At 45.5% G+C, this 16,771-nt stretch overlaps 1 protein-coding gene across 1 annotated transcript in view; it reads left to right on the forward strand.

The window, feature by feature from the left end:
• The window catches only part of Dus2 (dihydrouridine synthase 2), a 41,037-nt gene that overhangs the window by 21,347 nt on the left and 2,919 nt on the right, over positions 1–16,771 (forward strand). Inside the window, exons 7-13 of the mRNA XM_032887684.1 lie at positions 2,578–2,625; positions 7,671–7,736; positions 7,876–7,946; positions 10,716–10,802; positions 12,375–12,543; positions 14,298–14,419; positions 16,097–16,246. Of these exons, the coding sequence (XP_032743575.1) occupies positions 2,578–2,625; positions 7,671–7,736; positions 7,876–7,946; positions 10,716–10,802; positions 12,375–12,543; positions 14,298–14,419; positions 16,097–16,246 (713 nt within the window). The remainder of the gene's footprint in view (positions 1–2,577; positions 2,626–7,670; positions 7,737–7,875; positions 7,947–10,715; positions 10,803–12,374; positions 12,544–14,297; positions 14,420–16,096; positions 16,247–16,771) is intronic.

The raw sequence follows: 16,771 nt of genomic DNA on the forward strand, positions 1-16,771 counted from the left end.
TGGAGGTTCCTCAGAAAAATGGACATTGCACTACCTGAGGACCCAGCTATACCTCTCTTGGTCATATACCCAAAAGATGCCCCAACATATAACAAAGACACGTGCTCCACTATGTTCATAGCAGCCTTATTTATAACAGCCAGAAGCTGGAAAGAACCCAGATGCCCTTCAACAGAGGGATGGATACAGAAAATGTGGTAAATCTACACAATGGAGTACTACTCAGCTATCAAAAACAACGACTTTATGAAATTCGTAGGCAAATGGTTGGAACTGGAAAATATCATCCTGAGTGAGGTAACCCAAACACAGAAAAACACACATGATATGCACTCATTGATAAGTAGATATTAGCCCAACTACTTGAATTATCCAAGATGCACAGACCATATGAAACTCAAGAAGGATGACCAAAATGTGGATGCTTCATTCCTTCTTTAAAAGGGGAACAAGAGGGGTTGGGGATTTAGCTCAGCGGTAGAGCGCTTGCCTAGCGAGCGCAAGGCCCTGGGTTTGGTCCCCAGCTCCGGAAAAAAAAAAAAAAAAAAAAAAAAAAAAAAAAAAAAGGGGAACAAGAATACCCATAGGAGGGAATAGGGAGGCAAAGTTTAGAACAGAGTCTGCCCCTCATGTGGCCCATACATATACAGTCATCAAGCTAGATAAGATGGATTAAGCAAAGAAGTGCAGGCTGACAGGAAACAGATGTAGATCTCTCCTGAGAGACACAGCCAGAATACAGCAAATACAGAGGCGAATGCCAGCAGCAAACCACTGAACTGAGAACGGGACAACCGTTGAAGGAATCAGAGAAAGGACTGAAAGAGCTGAAGGGGCTTGAGACCCCATAAGAACAACAATGCAACCAACCAGAGCTTCCAGGGACTAAGCCACTACCCAAAGACTATACATGGACTGACCCTGGGCTCCAACCTCATAGGTAGCAATGAATAGCCTTGTAGGGGCACCAGTGGAAGGGGAAGCCCTTGGTCCTGCCAAGGCTGGACCCCCAGTGTATGGGATTGTTACTTCATGAAGGGTGGATCGGGAGGGGAACACCTATATAGAAAGGGAGGGGGAGGGGTTAGAGGGATGTTGGCCTGGAAACTGGGGAAGGGAATAACATTTGAAATGTAAATAAGAAATACCCAATTTGGGGCTGGAGAGATGGCTCAGTGGTTAAGAGCACTGACTGCTCTTCCGGAGGTCCTGAGTTCGAATCCCAGCAACCACATGGTGGCTCACAACCATCTATAATGATATCTGATGCCCTCTTCTGGTGTGTCTGAAGACAGCTACAATGTACTTATATATATATATAAATAAATAAATCTTAAAAAAATACCCAATTTAATAAAGATGGAAAAAATAAATGTGCATAGAGACATGCTACAGTGTCATGACAGGCATAGTTAAAACTATAAAGTCACATAGAAAGGTGCTCCCCCCACAAAAAAAAGAAAAAAGAGCGCTTGTTGTTCTCTTAGAGGATCTGGCTTCAGTTCCCAGAACACAAGTCAAGCAGCTCATAACCACCTGTAATTCCAGCTCTAAGAGACCTGAACCCTCTGGGCTCCGAGGGCATGCCCACACGTGTATGTGCCACACACACAAAACACATACATATTCGAGAAAAAAAACTCCCCTTTCTATTACAACTGTAATGTCAGCACTCATCCAGGGTTATATAACATGATCCTGTATCAACAAGCCCAACACAGAGTCATTCATAATATTGTCTAATACTTCAGAAATATAGATAGTTATGAAAATTATTGGTAAATAAGCCTATGATCAAGAGACAACCATTGGCAGGAGTGATGGCTCAGCAGGTAAGAGTGCTTGTCACCAAGCCTGATTACTTGAGTTTAAACACCAGAACCCACATGTGGAAGGAGAGAACTGACTCCCGCAAGTTGTCCTCTGATCTGCACACATGTACACACACACACACACACACACACACACACACACACACACACACACACACACACACACACAAAGTAAATAAATGTTAAAAAGTTTTAAAACAGAATCATTGCTGTCATTGAACTTTAAGTTGTTCTGTGACTTGGTGGACTGTCATTTGCTTGTTTTTGTTTTTGTTCTTTTTTTGTTGTTTTTGTTTTTTTTGATACAGAATATATCTATGAAGTGCAAGCTAGCTGTGAACTCACCACTATGCAGTGGAGGCTGGCCTCGAACTCCTGATCCTCCTGACTTAGCCTTTTGAGTATGTGTGCCTCTCTGCTCAGGTAGATTCCTTGCTCTAAGGGCACAGTAGACCGTGGGCTCAGTTTGCAATGACACTGAGATTATTATGGGGATATGAAGTTTTGAAAAATAACATTTGTAGTGCCCACTTCCAGGTGTATATGTGGTTATGCTAAAATGGTCACAGTGATAGATGTTAGGATCCATCACATTCTGATTCCTGATGGGATGTGTGGTATGCACAGACAATGCTACCTTCCTAGAACGTGGTTAGGGCCTTGGCTACCTTGTTGCTACACTGTGTTGCTATACTGTGGTGGGTCCACCTTTCAATCATAAGGCCTTCTGTGTGCTTCTCCGCAGGGAGGAATGGGAGCCGCTCTGTTGTCAGACCCTGACAAGATCGAGAAGGTGAGTGGCAGCAGGGTACTCAAACATGCTGTGACTTAGTTCTCTAAAATGTCTCTCCCCCTTAGGCCAGATTTACTGAAGTCTGCCTAGATTCTCTATTTGGGGCCCAGAGAAAATGTCTTTAAATTTATTTATTCTTATGTGTTTGCCTGCCTATATGTCTGTACCATGTACATGCAATGGCCAAAGAAATCATTGGATACCTTTTGATATGTAGCTAGATCTGGGAACTCTTCAGTCTGTCTTTAATGCTCTCGAGTTCTGTAAAAGTCTATAGATGAGGACATGTCACCTAAGAGCCACAGGGCCTGAGAACTTAGACATGGCCTCCAGTATATTGCTATTTTCCCTTCCAGGATGATCTGAGAGCAGAGGGCAGATCACTTTGGATAAGGGCAGGCTCAAAAGTCTGTGTGTAGATGGACAAGTCATTCCTCGGGGTTTGGATGAGAGAGAGTAGCAGGATATCCCCTGCATATGGATTGTGCGAATAGCATATACCACAGGTCACTTCCCATCACTTGCTCCTCAACCTTTTTTTTGAGATGGAGTCTTGCTATATAATTCTGGTTAGCCTGATACATGCTATGTAGTCTAGATTGGCCTTGGACAATGAGCAATTCTCCTGCCTCAACCTCTTGAGTGCTGAAATTCTAGTTGTGTACCAGAATGGCCTTTGAGAGCATTCCAGGCCAGGGTTACATGAAGCCAGGTGAAGTTAGTCTCCCCTTGTTTCCCTCCTTTGTGGAGTGTAACAGATGAGCTTAAATGAGGACCAGGAGATAGGCTGGCATTTGATACCTAGTACTGAGGGCTGTCTGGGCATGTGTAGATAGCAACTGGCCACAGCATGACTTTTCTCTCCTAATTTACCAGCTCTCACCCTCTTACTCTGCTGGCTGTTTTGTTCTCCTTTACATCCTCTATCCCACTTCCCCGCCTGAGCTTTGAGCCTCAGTGCTTCCTACAGACTCGAGGGACTTTGCAGTCAGACCCAACCCATGAGAGCTGCCATGGTATGTGCTGGCTGTCACAGCTCAGTCCTGTATATTCATCATGTCACGAGATCTCTGGGATATAGGGGGATCACTGTGTGTTAGGTGTCTGCTTTTCTCTTGCTTAGCGTCAGATAACGTCCCTTTAATCTATTATTATATAACATGTCTTTGATATTTGTAGAGTAGTTTCTTTTTCAATGCACATTCCAGTGTGTGTTTCGTTTGTTCTCAGAATGCCTTGAAATAGACATAGCAGGCATTTGCTCACTCCCCCCCAGACAGTGTCTACTTGTGTTACCCATGCTAGTCTCAGACTCCAGGGCCCAAATAATACTCCCACATTAGCACTATGTTTTAGCTACATTTCTGTTGCTCTGATAAACTACCATGACCAAGGCAACTTAAAAATGGAGACCTTTGATGGGCTTATGTTTCCAGAGGGAAAAGAGTCTGTCATGGCAGGAGGCATGGCAGCAACCAGGCAGGAGCAAGAAGTGGAGAGATGATGTCTTTGATCACAAACCTGCATCAGAGAGAGTGAACTAGAAGTGTTGTAAGGCTTTTCACTTTCAAAGCCTATCTCCCAGAAATCCACTTTCTCCAGGAGGGCTGTTCCTTCCCATAACCTCTCCCAACAGCACTACCAACTGGGGAACAAATATCCAAACACCTGAGTCTATGGGGGACGTTTCTTATTTAAACTACCACTAGACCACTGCTGCCTTTTTGATAAATAAATACTAAGTTAAAAACCCAAACTAGGGGCTGGAGAGATGGCTCAGTGGTAAAGAGCACTGGCTGCTCTTCCAGAGGTCCTGAGTTCAATTCCCAGCAACCACATGGTGGCTCACAACCATCTGTAATGAGATCTGATGCTCTTTTCTGGCCTGCAGGTGTGCATGCAGATAGAACACTCATATAAATAAAATAAATAAATCTTTGAAAAGAAAAAAAATGAAATAGACAAATTAAAAACAAGAACCTAAAAATGAATTTAGAAAAAGATAGAATAATTTATTGAAACTGAATTGGATGTGGTATATGTAGATTTGAAATCCCAGCTGGGAGGAGGAGAAGGCAGGAGGGTTAGGAATTCAATGTCAGGTTGGACTATATAAGACCTTGTCTCAAAAGACCAAAGCCAAACAAAGCACAGAGAGAGAAGGGAACTTGCTTACGACCCTCTTTCAAATGTGTGGCAGACAAAGCCAACTTGAGAAGCTATAGTTCTGTGACTTATAACTGCAGCATCAGTGTCCCTTCTCAGTGACACCTCTCACTACAGGAGGCTGTGGTAGTTCTTGACATCCTAGCTACAGTTCAGTCGCTGCCTGGGCTTTAGAACCTGCAGTTGAGGCCCTGTGAGGAATAGAGGGAACAGCTATGGATCTCAAAATGGTTTCCATACTTGAACAGGGGTGCCTCAAAGGAGGCTCTGGTTCGTGTGTGCGCACAGGCCATTCCCTCTCTTCCAGCCTCCTGACTAAGAAGGCCAGTGATGTTGGCTCTGCCCCCGCCCCACGTTAATGAGCACATTTGGTAAGAGACAGTAGTAATGCACTCCATCTTGGAAGCTTGCCTTCTTCTGCTACAGTCACATGTGCCAGCTTGGCCTAGTGAATGGGGCTTATCTCATAAAAGGGAAATTTCCACCAAGTCAGATGTGATGTGGGCATATGGGCAGCCTTCAGCTCAGGTCCACACAGTACTGACAAGCTGGGGGTTGGCTGAGAGCTTTGTGGGTACTTGGAAAGTTTTCTCAAGATAAAGGTGCTCATATGGGGTCAGGAGGACACTATGGAAATACAAAGCAGGGATAGTGGCTTAACTATATTGTGACTGTAACTGAGTTAGTTACACTTAAAAGTGTTTGAGCCAAGCATGGTAACACACTTCCTTAATCCCAGAATGTGGGGAGTGGGGCAGAGACAGGTAGATCCCTGAGTTTGAGACCAGCCTGGTCTGTGGAGCAAGTTCCAGGACAGCTAGGGCAACACAGAGAAACCCTGTGATGAAAAAACTGAAGGAAAAAAAGAGTAGCAGGCACTTAAATGTCAATCAGTACCGAAGCAGGAAGGTTGTGAGTTTGAGGGTATCCTGTACTATGTAACAGAGTTCAGAATAGTCTCTGATATGCAGTGAAACTCATCTCTAAGTTGGCAAAATTCCTTCTTTCCTTCCTTCCTTTTTTTTTTTTTTTTATCTTTGATGTGAATGTGTACAGAAATACCTAGAAAGTACCTAGAGCTACTTAGAGTAAATTAAAAGGAAGTTCTCTAAGGTTGAAAACTGTTATCAAACCACTTGATATTTTGTTATTACATTTCAAAGGTTCAAAGTCAGCACTTGCAAGAGAACCTTCTAGATATGTTGCTGTGAACCAGAGTTATTAAACTAATGTGGGATTTATTGATTGACTGATTTGTGTGTTCTGAGATAAGGTCTCAAGTAGTCTGGGCTGGCCTTCTCCTCCATATGATTCAAGAATAACCTTGAACTCCTGCTCCTCCTGCCTGTACCTCCCAAGTGCTGAGGCACGTGCCACCATGCCTAGCTAGAGTGAGTTTTTCTGATGAATTCTCATGGTCCTTGCAGTGCCCGCTTCCTTAAAGTACAAATGTCCCTTTGGCTTGCCAGGATGACTCTGGGCAATCCTGTCTAGTCTACTGCCTGGCCAGCAGGGAGGGTGTCGTTGGTGAACTGTTGGCCGTTCAACAGCTTCTTATCCTTAGCTCTTAGGTAAGGCCTGTTTTACTTTAACTGGCTCTCTGCTGCCCTCATCTGTCTGTAATTAAGGCAAACACAAGTCCTCATGCCTATCAGATAGCTGTTGCCTAGGAGGTACCTCTGCAGGTTAGGAGTCCAGTGTTTGAGATCACCTTCCCTGCCCTCGTGCGTGGCCTGAAATTTTTGATGTAGGAAGAAGATAGCAATGCCACAGACATCCAGGGCCATTTCTATCTCTCGCTCTCTGATTCTCATGTTATCATGCTACCTCCTTGATCACTTTCCCATGCCATGTCTTTGCAACCTTTCCTAATTGTTGTATAAGAAGCATTTAAAGGGATTGGGGATTTAGCTCAGCGGTAGAGCGCTTGCCTATCGAGCGCAAGGCCCTGGGTTCGGTCCCCAGCTCCGAAAAAAAAAAGAAAAAAAAAAGAAGCATTTAAAAACATGTTGAATGTGTTATATTTTCCTTTTCTAGTTTGTATATTTGTATATCTGACCTCTCAAAAGAGGAGAATTCATGAGGGCAGTACCTAGGCCCCTAAGAAGGTGCTCCTTCATTCTCCTTCTTGGGCCAGCACCCAGGGACTGTTCCTTCCTTCTACTCAGAAAATAAGCTGTCAGTTGCTGGGCAGTGGTGGTGCACAACTTTGATCCCAGCCAACACTTGAGAAACAGAGGCAGGTGAATCTTAGAATTCAAGGCCAGACCAGTCTACAGAGAGAGTTCTTGGACAGTCAGAGCTACACAGAGAAACCCTATCTTAAAAGAAAAAAGAATAGAGAAAAAAAAATAAGAACTGTTAGCCATGTGTTCATAAACAAGACTAGACCCCAGGATAATATTGAGTTGTGTTGGGCACTGATTTTGAAGACACAGGTTTCTAAGCCCTGTCCCTAGAGAACCATTCAGGAACTAATGTGGTAGGGTGTAAGGGCTTGAGTTATTTAAGCTTTCCAGGTGATTCCGATGTTTTTCCTGGCAAAGAGTCGCTATGTTCCACACAGGAATGCATGCAGGTCCATTCACTTACTTCTTCATAGCGTGCACGCGCACACACACACACACACACACACACACACACACACACACACACACACACACATACCAGGCAAGGACTTGCTGGTGTTGACATTTTAGCACAGAATCCTTGCCTCATGGAATTTCCATGTAAGCGCATACATGGGACAGATAACACAAGCGCTCATGAGTATACAAACTGCCCCTCTGCCGGTGTGCATGGGCCTTGTAGGTGTGTTAACTACCACAGGCAGTTTGGTGGTTTGTTCAGAAGATGTTGCTGTCTACTTCTCTTTGCAGATCCTCAGTACTCTTGTTAAAGGAACACACAGACCTGTGACCTGTAAAATCCGAATCCTGCCCTCGGTAAGACTAGCGCTTGATTGAAGGTCTGTTCTCTCAGGTGGCGTTGGGTCTGGTGGTGGAGCTGAGCAGGTTTGGGAGTCAGAAGTTTCTTCCTTGGGGTCCTTAATGAGCACCTTGTGCTGTAATCTTTCTTACTCAGCTAGAAGATACCCTGAACCTTGTGAAGCGGATAGAGAGGACTGGCATTTCAGCCATTGCAGTTCATGGGAGGTGAGTGGTTGCCTTCTCAGTGACTGACTGGCAGGGAGGCTCCTCAGGCTCACACAGCAGACCCTACGTGACAAACAGCTTCTCTGTGTACTTAGCCTGGGTCTCTGGTAGCCTGTGAATCCAGGGAACATTTAAACTCTGTATGGGCCTGCGTTTGTTCGTTTGTTGAGTACTTTCCGATGGTAGACACAACTTCAGGCATTAGAAACACAAGAGGAAGAAGGAACATGCCTGCAGGATGTGTAAGTGTACAAGTTGTGCAGTGTGCTTAAAATTCTATCAGATAACCAGGAAGTGGTGGAATTAAAAAATTTAAATATTAGGGTTTTTTTTTCATTCACCTCTTCCTCTCTCCCTCCCGCCCTCCCTCTCTTCCTTCCTTCCTATTTTTAAAGTGCTGGAGATTATATCCAATGTTTTCTACATGCCAGGCAAGTTCTTTACCATTTTCTGTTTTGGGTTTGGTTTGTTGTTACTATAAAGTCTCATAGAGCCCAGACTGGCTCAAACTTGACAGATGGCTGAGACTGGCCTTGAACCCCTGATGTTCTTGCTTTAATCTCCAAAATGTTGGGCTTATAGGCATTCACCACTATAGCTGGGTCAGTCTCTCTCTCTCCCTCCCCCCTCGCCCCCCCTCTGTTGTTGTTGTTTTTGGTTTTTTTGTTTTTCTTTTGGAGACAGGCTTCACTATACAACCTAAGCTGTCCTGAGTTTTCAGTCCTTTTGCCTTAGCCTCCCAAGTGCTGAGATTACAGTCATGAACCACTTCACCCACTGAATCAATCTCTCTCTCTCCTCTTCTCTCCTCTTCTCTCCTCTTCTCTTCTCTTCTCTTCTCTTCATTGAGCACTGGCTTCTCCCTTGAATGACCCCAAGCAGATGGCTTTTCTTTTAAAGGCACTGCCTTTCTTTCCTGCCCTTGCTGGACTGCAGCTGTCCCAATGTCGGCTTTAAACAGTTCTTGTATCTGTAGCTCATCTGTTCTCTATTGAGAGCTGAGTCTTTTGTCTTTTTTTTTTAGAGATTTGTTTTATTTTTAATTGTGTGTGTGTGTGTGTGTGTGTGTGTGTGTGTGCGCGCGCGCGCTTGCAGAGACCTGAAGAAAGTATTGGATCCCCGGGAGATAGAGTTTCAGGAGGTTGAGATGCTGGATGTGGGTGCTGGAGACTGAACTCAAATCTTCCCTAAATATAGTTAACTACTGGGCTATCTCTCCAGACACACACACACACTCACACTCACACACACACACACACACACACACACACACACACACGTGTATAAAGGTATAGATATGAGAGGGGTGCTCTCACTTTTGGCTCTCACTGTGTAGCCCAAGCTGACCTTGAATTCATGGCAATCCCTTGTCTCAGTCTTCCACGTGCTGGGATTATGGGCATGGGCACTAGAGTCTGCTGAGTCAAGGTGTTTCTGAAGGCTGCTGTCTCCCTGTCAGATTGGCTTCCTGTGCCAAGCATGGCCTTTTATTTTTACACAGTCCTGATTAATACACTTTGGCTGATGTTACATTTTGGGGGCACGCAGGGGTTTTATAGGAACAGCGCAGGTTACCGCTTATGCCTGTTACTAAACTTCGGGAGTATATTCTGAACAACATATGGAGCGGTAAAGTGGAGCTGCCTGGATCAAAGCTGGGAGGTTTGGAAGTGACAGATGCACTCATATCATGAGTTCCTTGCTGAGGCAGTCAGCTTTAACCTCGGTAGTCTGATTCGGAATCCCAGCTCTGCAGCTTTCTACCTGTGCATCCTTAGGGAAATCACTTAACCTCCTGACTGACACATTCCTCTTTGGGCAGTTAATAGAACTTCTGTTTCATAGTTATTTTGAAACTTTTATGAGATTGCAAACATACAGCCTTGCTATAAGTTAAGGAAACTTAATTTTCCCAGAAGTTGGGGGCAATTAGAAGAACTGACTTGGGAGAGTTTAGGGAAGGACTTCCTGACCATCAGAAATTCAGCAAATGCAGCTGTTTAGTTCAGTGTAAAATTGGCTGCTGGGGATGTAAGTCATCAGAGGTAGAAGCGGGGTTGGCAGGCTCTTCTGAGAAGTCAAAGAATATATAGCACAGGAGCCTCACTCAAGCAAGAACTAGTTCGTCACCTCTCCTGCTTGTCTTCACACATAGCTTGGCCCAGCCATCACTGTAGCATACCTAAGATTTGCTTACTCATCTCATGCACAGGAACCTTTTGCTGTTGACCTTGATGGGAAAGGGCCCTGGGTTGTCTCCTGCTTCTCCAGCGACTTCTGGTGAGGGTCATGATCAGTGGTGGCCCCTGGCACAGGGCCTACCCAGTGTCAGGTGTTTCTCCCAAAGATCAGCTGTGCAACTTGGCCTCGGCACCAGCAGCTGTGTGGGAGTGGCCAGTCTGAGCAGGGGCAGCTGTTCCAGGTCCCTGGGGACCGGCAGGGCCTGACTGTAGGGGCAGCATTTTTGTGATACTGTCTCTTATTTCTGGCAGAGGCAAGGGGAAGCCAGGGAAAAGCAGTGTGACCTTAGGAAGCAGGCCACCCACGTTGGTCCTCCTATGCCCAGTCCTCAGGCTCCTGAGAACTAGACCTAACCTCCTCACTCCCTTACACCTCAGAGTTCTTCCCTATAGATCAGGGAGGCCATTCCCAGCAACCTGTCCTAGACAACCACATAGCTGTCTGATCTGCTTGAGGTTCAGTAGGAAGGACAGTAGGATTTCAGGCATGATCTGGCCTTGGGCCCCATTTCTTTTCTTTATCTTTAAGGAATCGTGATGAGCGACCTCAGCACCCTGTCAGCTGTGAAGTTATAAGAGCCATTGCTGAAACCCTCTCCATTCCTGTCATAGCCAAGTAAGCTTCTGTTCTTTCTCATTTACTTTTGCTCCACTCATTCAGAAAATACCTGTGCTAGCATAGAAAACTGGGATGGCAGAACATGAAACACTGAACCAAGCCAGGCAGGCATGGCAGCGCAGGCCTTTGATCCCAGCACAATGGAGTCAGAGGCAGGTAGACTCAGTGAGTCTAAAGTCGGCTTGTTCTACATATGAAATCCAGAACTGACAGGAGAGACTCTGTCTCAAACAAACAACCCCAGCCAAAACCAAAACAAACACAGGGCTAGCAAGTTTGCTTAGCAGTTAAGGGTATCTGATACCAAGCCTGACAATCTCTGAGGACTGAATCCTGCAACCTGTCCCCTGACCGCCACTTGGGTCATGCCATATATTACCCCCATCCCCAACCAACCAAATAAATGTAAAAAAAGGAATCCTCAAAAACTGATCATAAAGGAAAGGGGGAAGTGCAGCAAAAATGTAGTTAGGAGTGAGGCCAACACTGAGGTTTGGAGTTAGAGCTCAGGGCATTCTGATGATAGCCTAGGCTATGGGGATGAATAAGAATAGGTAAAAGGAAAAAGTTGCAGAATCAGGCCTAGGGCAAGATGACGTCTTTCTAGAGTTTGGAATGCAGGAGTTTGTGAGGAGTCCCAAGCTAGACCTCTTAGCAATAAGACTCAAGGAGTATAAGTCAGACAGAAGAAATCCAGACAATGGCAAGGTAATATACACCTTCAATCCCAGCCCTTGGGAGGCAGGCAGGTGGATCTCTATGAATCTGAGACTAAGACGGTCTATATAGAAAGTTTCAGGACAGCCAAGAAAATATGATGGGATGTTGTCTTAGAAAAAGGAAGGAAGGAAAGAAACAAAGATGGGTGGATGCTGGCCATAGTGGAGCACTCCTATAATCTCAGCACTTGGGAAGCAGAGGCAGGCAAATCTCTGTGAGTTTGGCCAGCCTGGTCTACATAATGAGTTCCAGGACAGCCAGGGCTATATAGAGACCCTGTCTCACAAAAGGAAAAGGAGAGAAGGGGGAGGGAGAGGAAGGAGGGAGGAAGGAGACAAACAAGCACATTATTCTAGGTACTATAGGCACTTGTGCTAGCAAGTGTGAGGTCTTGATGAACACCCCAAAAACTTAATAGTAAGACTTGAGGAGCTTGGACATTAGAAACAAAAATCCTGAGGAAAGTTACCTTTGATCGGTGGGATGGAGTAATGGATGGGGTGGGGGGAGGTATGCTAGACCCTATGTTCTCAGAGAAAGGAATTTTAAAGGTGGCTTGCAGGACTAATGTCTCTTCAAATATTGTCTGCCTTTGGCCTCTGTTTTGGATAGTAGAGAAGAAAAGTCAAACGTCTAAAACAACAACGAAAGTCTCTTGTATGCCAGACATGGTTCCGGCTGTTTGATGTATTGCTTTGTGCTCCTCACTTAACAATGGCCTCCGTCACCACTTAGAGTCCTGATAGTCGAAGGACTCCTAAAGCTTACAGATAATGAATGGCAGAGGAGCTCTGGAAACACTGGCCCGTTCCATTATGGGATTCTTCCAAAGCCCCTATTGCTTTTTAGCGGAGGATCTCACGACCACATCCAGCAACATTTGGACATAGAAGACTTTCGACAAGCCACAGCTGCTTCCTCAGTGATGGTAGCCCGAGCAGCCATGTGGAACCCCTCCATCTTCCTCAAGGATGGCCTTCGTCCACTGGAGGAAGTCATGCAGAAGTACATCAGATATGTGAGTCTTTATACTTTTCTTAACTTCATAGTTTTAACATAGAGGCTCATAGCCCAGGCTGACCTCCCGATTTCTTATTCTCCTGCCTCTACTCTCTAAGTGTTGGGATTACAGTCATGTGCCACCACACCCAACTTGAGAATAGCTTTTTCTTCTCACTACAAGTGTGGAAGTTGTGCTAAAGGATGTTATTTATTTATTCATTTATTTGTTTATTTGTTTGTTTTTATTTACTTATGTATTTATTGTTTATTTTGATGAGTTCATCAGGCACAGCCCTAGGACGCTGGGCTTCTATACGGGCTGTGCATGTAAACTGTGGAAACAGTGAGTTGTCCTTAAGCTCTTCAGTGAGTTGGATTTGAGCAGAAGTTCCAGCCCTTCCCCAGGGCAGTTTTCCACCTTCCTTTTCAGTCCCAAATCTCACTCATGCCTGGGGTTATCTAAGCTCTCCTCAAGCTGTGGCATTCGGGTGGTTTTCTGATTGTTAATCAAGCTGGGCTGGTAGGATGAGGCACGTGTCCAGTTCTGGGCAGCTTCTGTCTAAAGCCTCCTTTCCTGAGTGCTGCAGCTCTTATACTCGTGGTTCTGGGTGTCCTGGTGGGCAGGGAAGGGCTGGAACTCATAAAGAAAAAAAATCCTTAAGCACAACTAGCACATTGGAAGTGACTTAAGTGAGCTACGAGCAAAGGGCTTTAGCTCAGCCCAGGCAGACCGGCTGGCTCTTCTGGCCACCTGGCAAGTGTGTGTCCAAGAAGACACATTCAGCAGTGCCGAGCCTGCTTACTAGGTGAAAGGTGATGCTATTACTGTTATTCAGCCATCCTTCTGGCAGCTTTGGAGAGTGTATGTTGTCACCGAGAGAGGGAATAGCCTCAAGCATCAACATGGATGCTTCTAGTCTGATCAGGTACTTTCTGGGCCAGACCAGCTGAATCCTGGTTCTGCTCCGGGCTGGGACTTACCCACTCATTCCCTACTTTCTCCTGAGCATGCCATGGCACTTTCTTAGGTACTGAAGGCAGGCCTAAAGGAGATGCAGCAACAGGGTGTTGAGGATGAGTGCTTGAGGTGGGGCTGTAGGCCTGTCTATAAAGCCTTCACTCACTGCTGCTATCCTGCCCTGCCCTGCCCTGCCCTGCCCTGCCCCTAGCTGGGAAGTCATCTTGCTTCCCAGTGCCTCACTACTCAGGCTGTAGAGTAAGGTGACAGCTGTGCCTATCTTCCTATAAATATTCAAGTTGATAAATAATGTGTACAAACATGCTTAGAAGATGGAGTTGTGCCCCACCCGTGTAGGGGAAGTTGAAGAGAGCTTTGTCAAGATATGGTTGATCCTGGTTGTAAGGAAAAGAAGTCTTACCCCAGGCCTAGGGCCAGATTTACCTTGCCAAAATTTGCTGTGTTCCTCTCCCTGCCCTGGAAGATGCTCAGCATTTATTTCTCTGTGGTAGCCTGTGGTGCCTGAAGCATGGGTTGTTTTGTTTTGTTTTGTTTTTTTGTTTGTTTGTTTTTTTTAATACTTTTATACTTTTATCCCTCAGTCAGGCTGTCTACGTGGGCATGCTGTTCAACATGACCCTTAGTTTGACCCTTAAACTTTGTATGACAGCAGGAGGAACAGATAGCAGATGGAGGCTGTTCTTGTGTGGGGGTAGGTTACACAGGCTAGGCTTTAAGCACACTCTTAGAGGCCCGTTCCTTCCCCTGGGAAGCCACCTCACCATGTAGGCTCATGTTAGTTCTCCTCTCAGGCGGTGCAGTATGATAACCACTACACCAACACCAAGTACTGCTTGTGCCAGATGCTGCGGGAACAGTTGGAGTCACCCCAGGGAAGGATGCTTCATGCTGCCCAGTCTTCCCAGGAAATTTGGTAAGACTGCAGTGGTCCAAATCTTTCTATTCGTGCAGACTTGACCCGTGATCCCTAAGATTTTGCTGAGGGACCAGAGATGTGTATGTGTAGGAGGGGGGGTAGTTGTACGGTTTTGCTTTGTAGAAGGGAGTACTTTCACAGCTTTGAAACATATTCTTCAACTATCTAGGTAGCATTTTTGGTAACTAGGGTACTGTTAGATTAGGACAGTGTCAAGCTTAGGGACCACAGGTCTCCTTAAGTGTCAGTACTTGTTCTCAGTTTTTAGCTTCCCAAGAAGGAGATTTTGTCACTGTTTGTTTTGTTTTCGTTTTAAGACAGGGTCTCTCTATATAGTCCAGGCTGTCCTGGAACTCCTGGAGGAAAGCAAGAGGTAGGCCTAAGAATTCCAAAGGAAGGGGGTTGGGGATTTAGCTCAGTGGTAGGCGCTTGCCTAGGAAGCGCAAGGCCCTGGGTTTGATCCCCCGCCCCAAAAAAAAAACCAAAAAAAAAAAAAAAAAAAAAAAAAAATTCCAAAGGAAGACGTTTTTTTTCTATTAATGGGCCTTTACATGCCAGGTTAAAAAAAAAAACAAAAAAACAAAACAGTGGATAATAGAGAGGAGGCTTTCTGGGTAGCAGTGGCACATGCCTTTAATCCCAGCACTTGGGGCAGAGACAGATGGATCTCTGAGTTCAAGGCCAGCCTGATCTACAGAGCGAGTTCCAAGACAGCCAAGAGTATACAGAGAAACCCCGTCTCATAAAGCCAGGTGTGGAGTGGGGCAGAGATGGGATGGGGGACTTTAGAATGAAAACCAGAGGGGGGGGGGAGCTTCAGAGCTCTTGACAAATGCCTGCTTCCATTATACTAGTCAAGGAGGCTGTGCCTTGTCCTTCAGGTCTATTGAAGCTTTAAATCATGAAATTACCACCTGAAGGTTTTTGGCAGTTTAGCATCCTCCCAGCTCTCTCAGCCTCCTGTCTAATGTCACCATAGTTCAGACTTGAGTGCTCTGTCTAAAGGCCTTTTCTCCTAACATTGGCTGTATGTACCCTTCTTCCTCTAAGGCTTTCTGGATCATTCTTGACTTCAGCGATCCATGTGGAGGGGTGTTTTTAGAAGGAGAAGCTCTTCTGGAAGCTTTCTCTCCTTGGCTTGTACTGCTGGTTCTGCCCCTATCCATAGAGGTCAAGCAACTCAACATGAATGTTTTGTAACTTCCAGAAGAGAATGTAACTCTGGAGCCTTGTGTGGTTCAGACTCGGTCCATGGTAACCATGGCAGTGAGGAATCAATCAATCTTCAGCCTTTGTCCTTCCCTCCCATAGGCCCACATGAAGATGGTGGTATATGCACGTCCCAGTATAGGTCAGCTCTACTGTGCTGGCTTGTTGGAGACATCCATCTGTGTGGTCATCACTGGGAAAGAGCTGAGAATGGTGGTGGTGCGGTGACCTCTGGAATCCTTTTTCCCTAGCCCAGCCTCCCTCTAGTGTTCACACTCAAAGGTTCAAATTTATCCTCTATTTTGCTGTTTGGGCAGATGCCAGCAGGGTGTGTAAACAGTGTATTCTGATGTCGTTCCCTGGTAGGGTTTTGAGATATATGGTACAGGAGTTTCTTGGACTCCTGCAGTACACTGGATTCTGTTCTATTAAAGTTTCTATCCTGCTCTACCTCTTTCTCCACAGTGAAGCCTTTGGCCTTGGCACCTTCTACGAGGAGACCATTCGGGAACTCGATGCTCGGCGAGCTGACCTCTTGGCCAAGACTCCAGAGGCAGCTGAGGAGCCAGCTGAAGATACCTCTGGCATCATTAAGATGGCGCTCAGGTTTGACCGGTAGGTGTCCAGTGTACTCCAGGGCAAGTTGCTGGGGCTTTAGTGGCTGGTTTATATGAATATTGTCAAGCTCAGGGACCATAGGTCTCCTTAGTATTCAGTTTTCCAAGAAGGTACTTTTTTTTTTTTTTTTTTTTTTTTGGTTTTTTTTTTTGAGAGCTGGGGACCGAACCCAGGGCCTTGTTCTTCCTAGGTAAGCGCTCTACCGCTGAGCTAAATCCCCAGCCCCGAAGGTACTTTTTATTAGTGGTTTTGGTTTTATTTTGTTTCGTTTTGTTTCATTTTTGAGACAAGGTCTCTCTACATACCCATGTTGTCCTGGAACTCATAATGTAGCCCAGGCTGACCTTGAACTCACAGAAATCTACTTGCCTCAGACTATAGAGTCTGGGATTCAAGGCATGTGCCACCTCAGGGATTGTATTTAACACAGGACCTCATGTAGCCCAGGCTGACCTTGAACTTACCACCTACTCATGACCTGAACTCCTGATCCTCTTGCCCTCAAAAAGAAGGTGCTTTCAG

The sequence above is a fragment of the Rattus rattus genome, chromosome 17 (genome assembly GCF_011064425.1).
Source record: "Rattus rattus isolate New Zealand chromosome 17, Rrattus_CSIRO_v1, whole genome shotgun sequence".
NCBI lineage: Eukaryota > Metazoa > Chordata > Mammalia > Rodentia > Muridae > Rattus > Rattus rattus.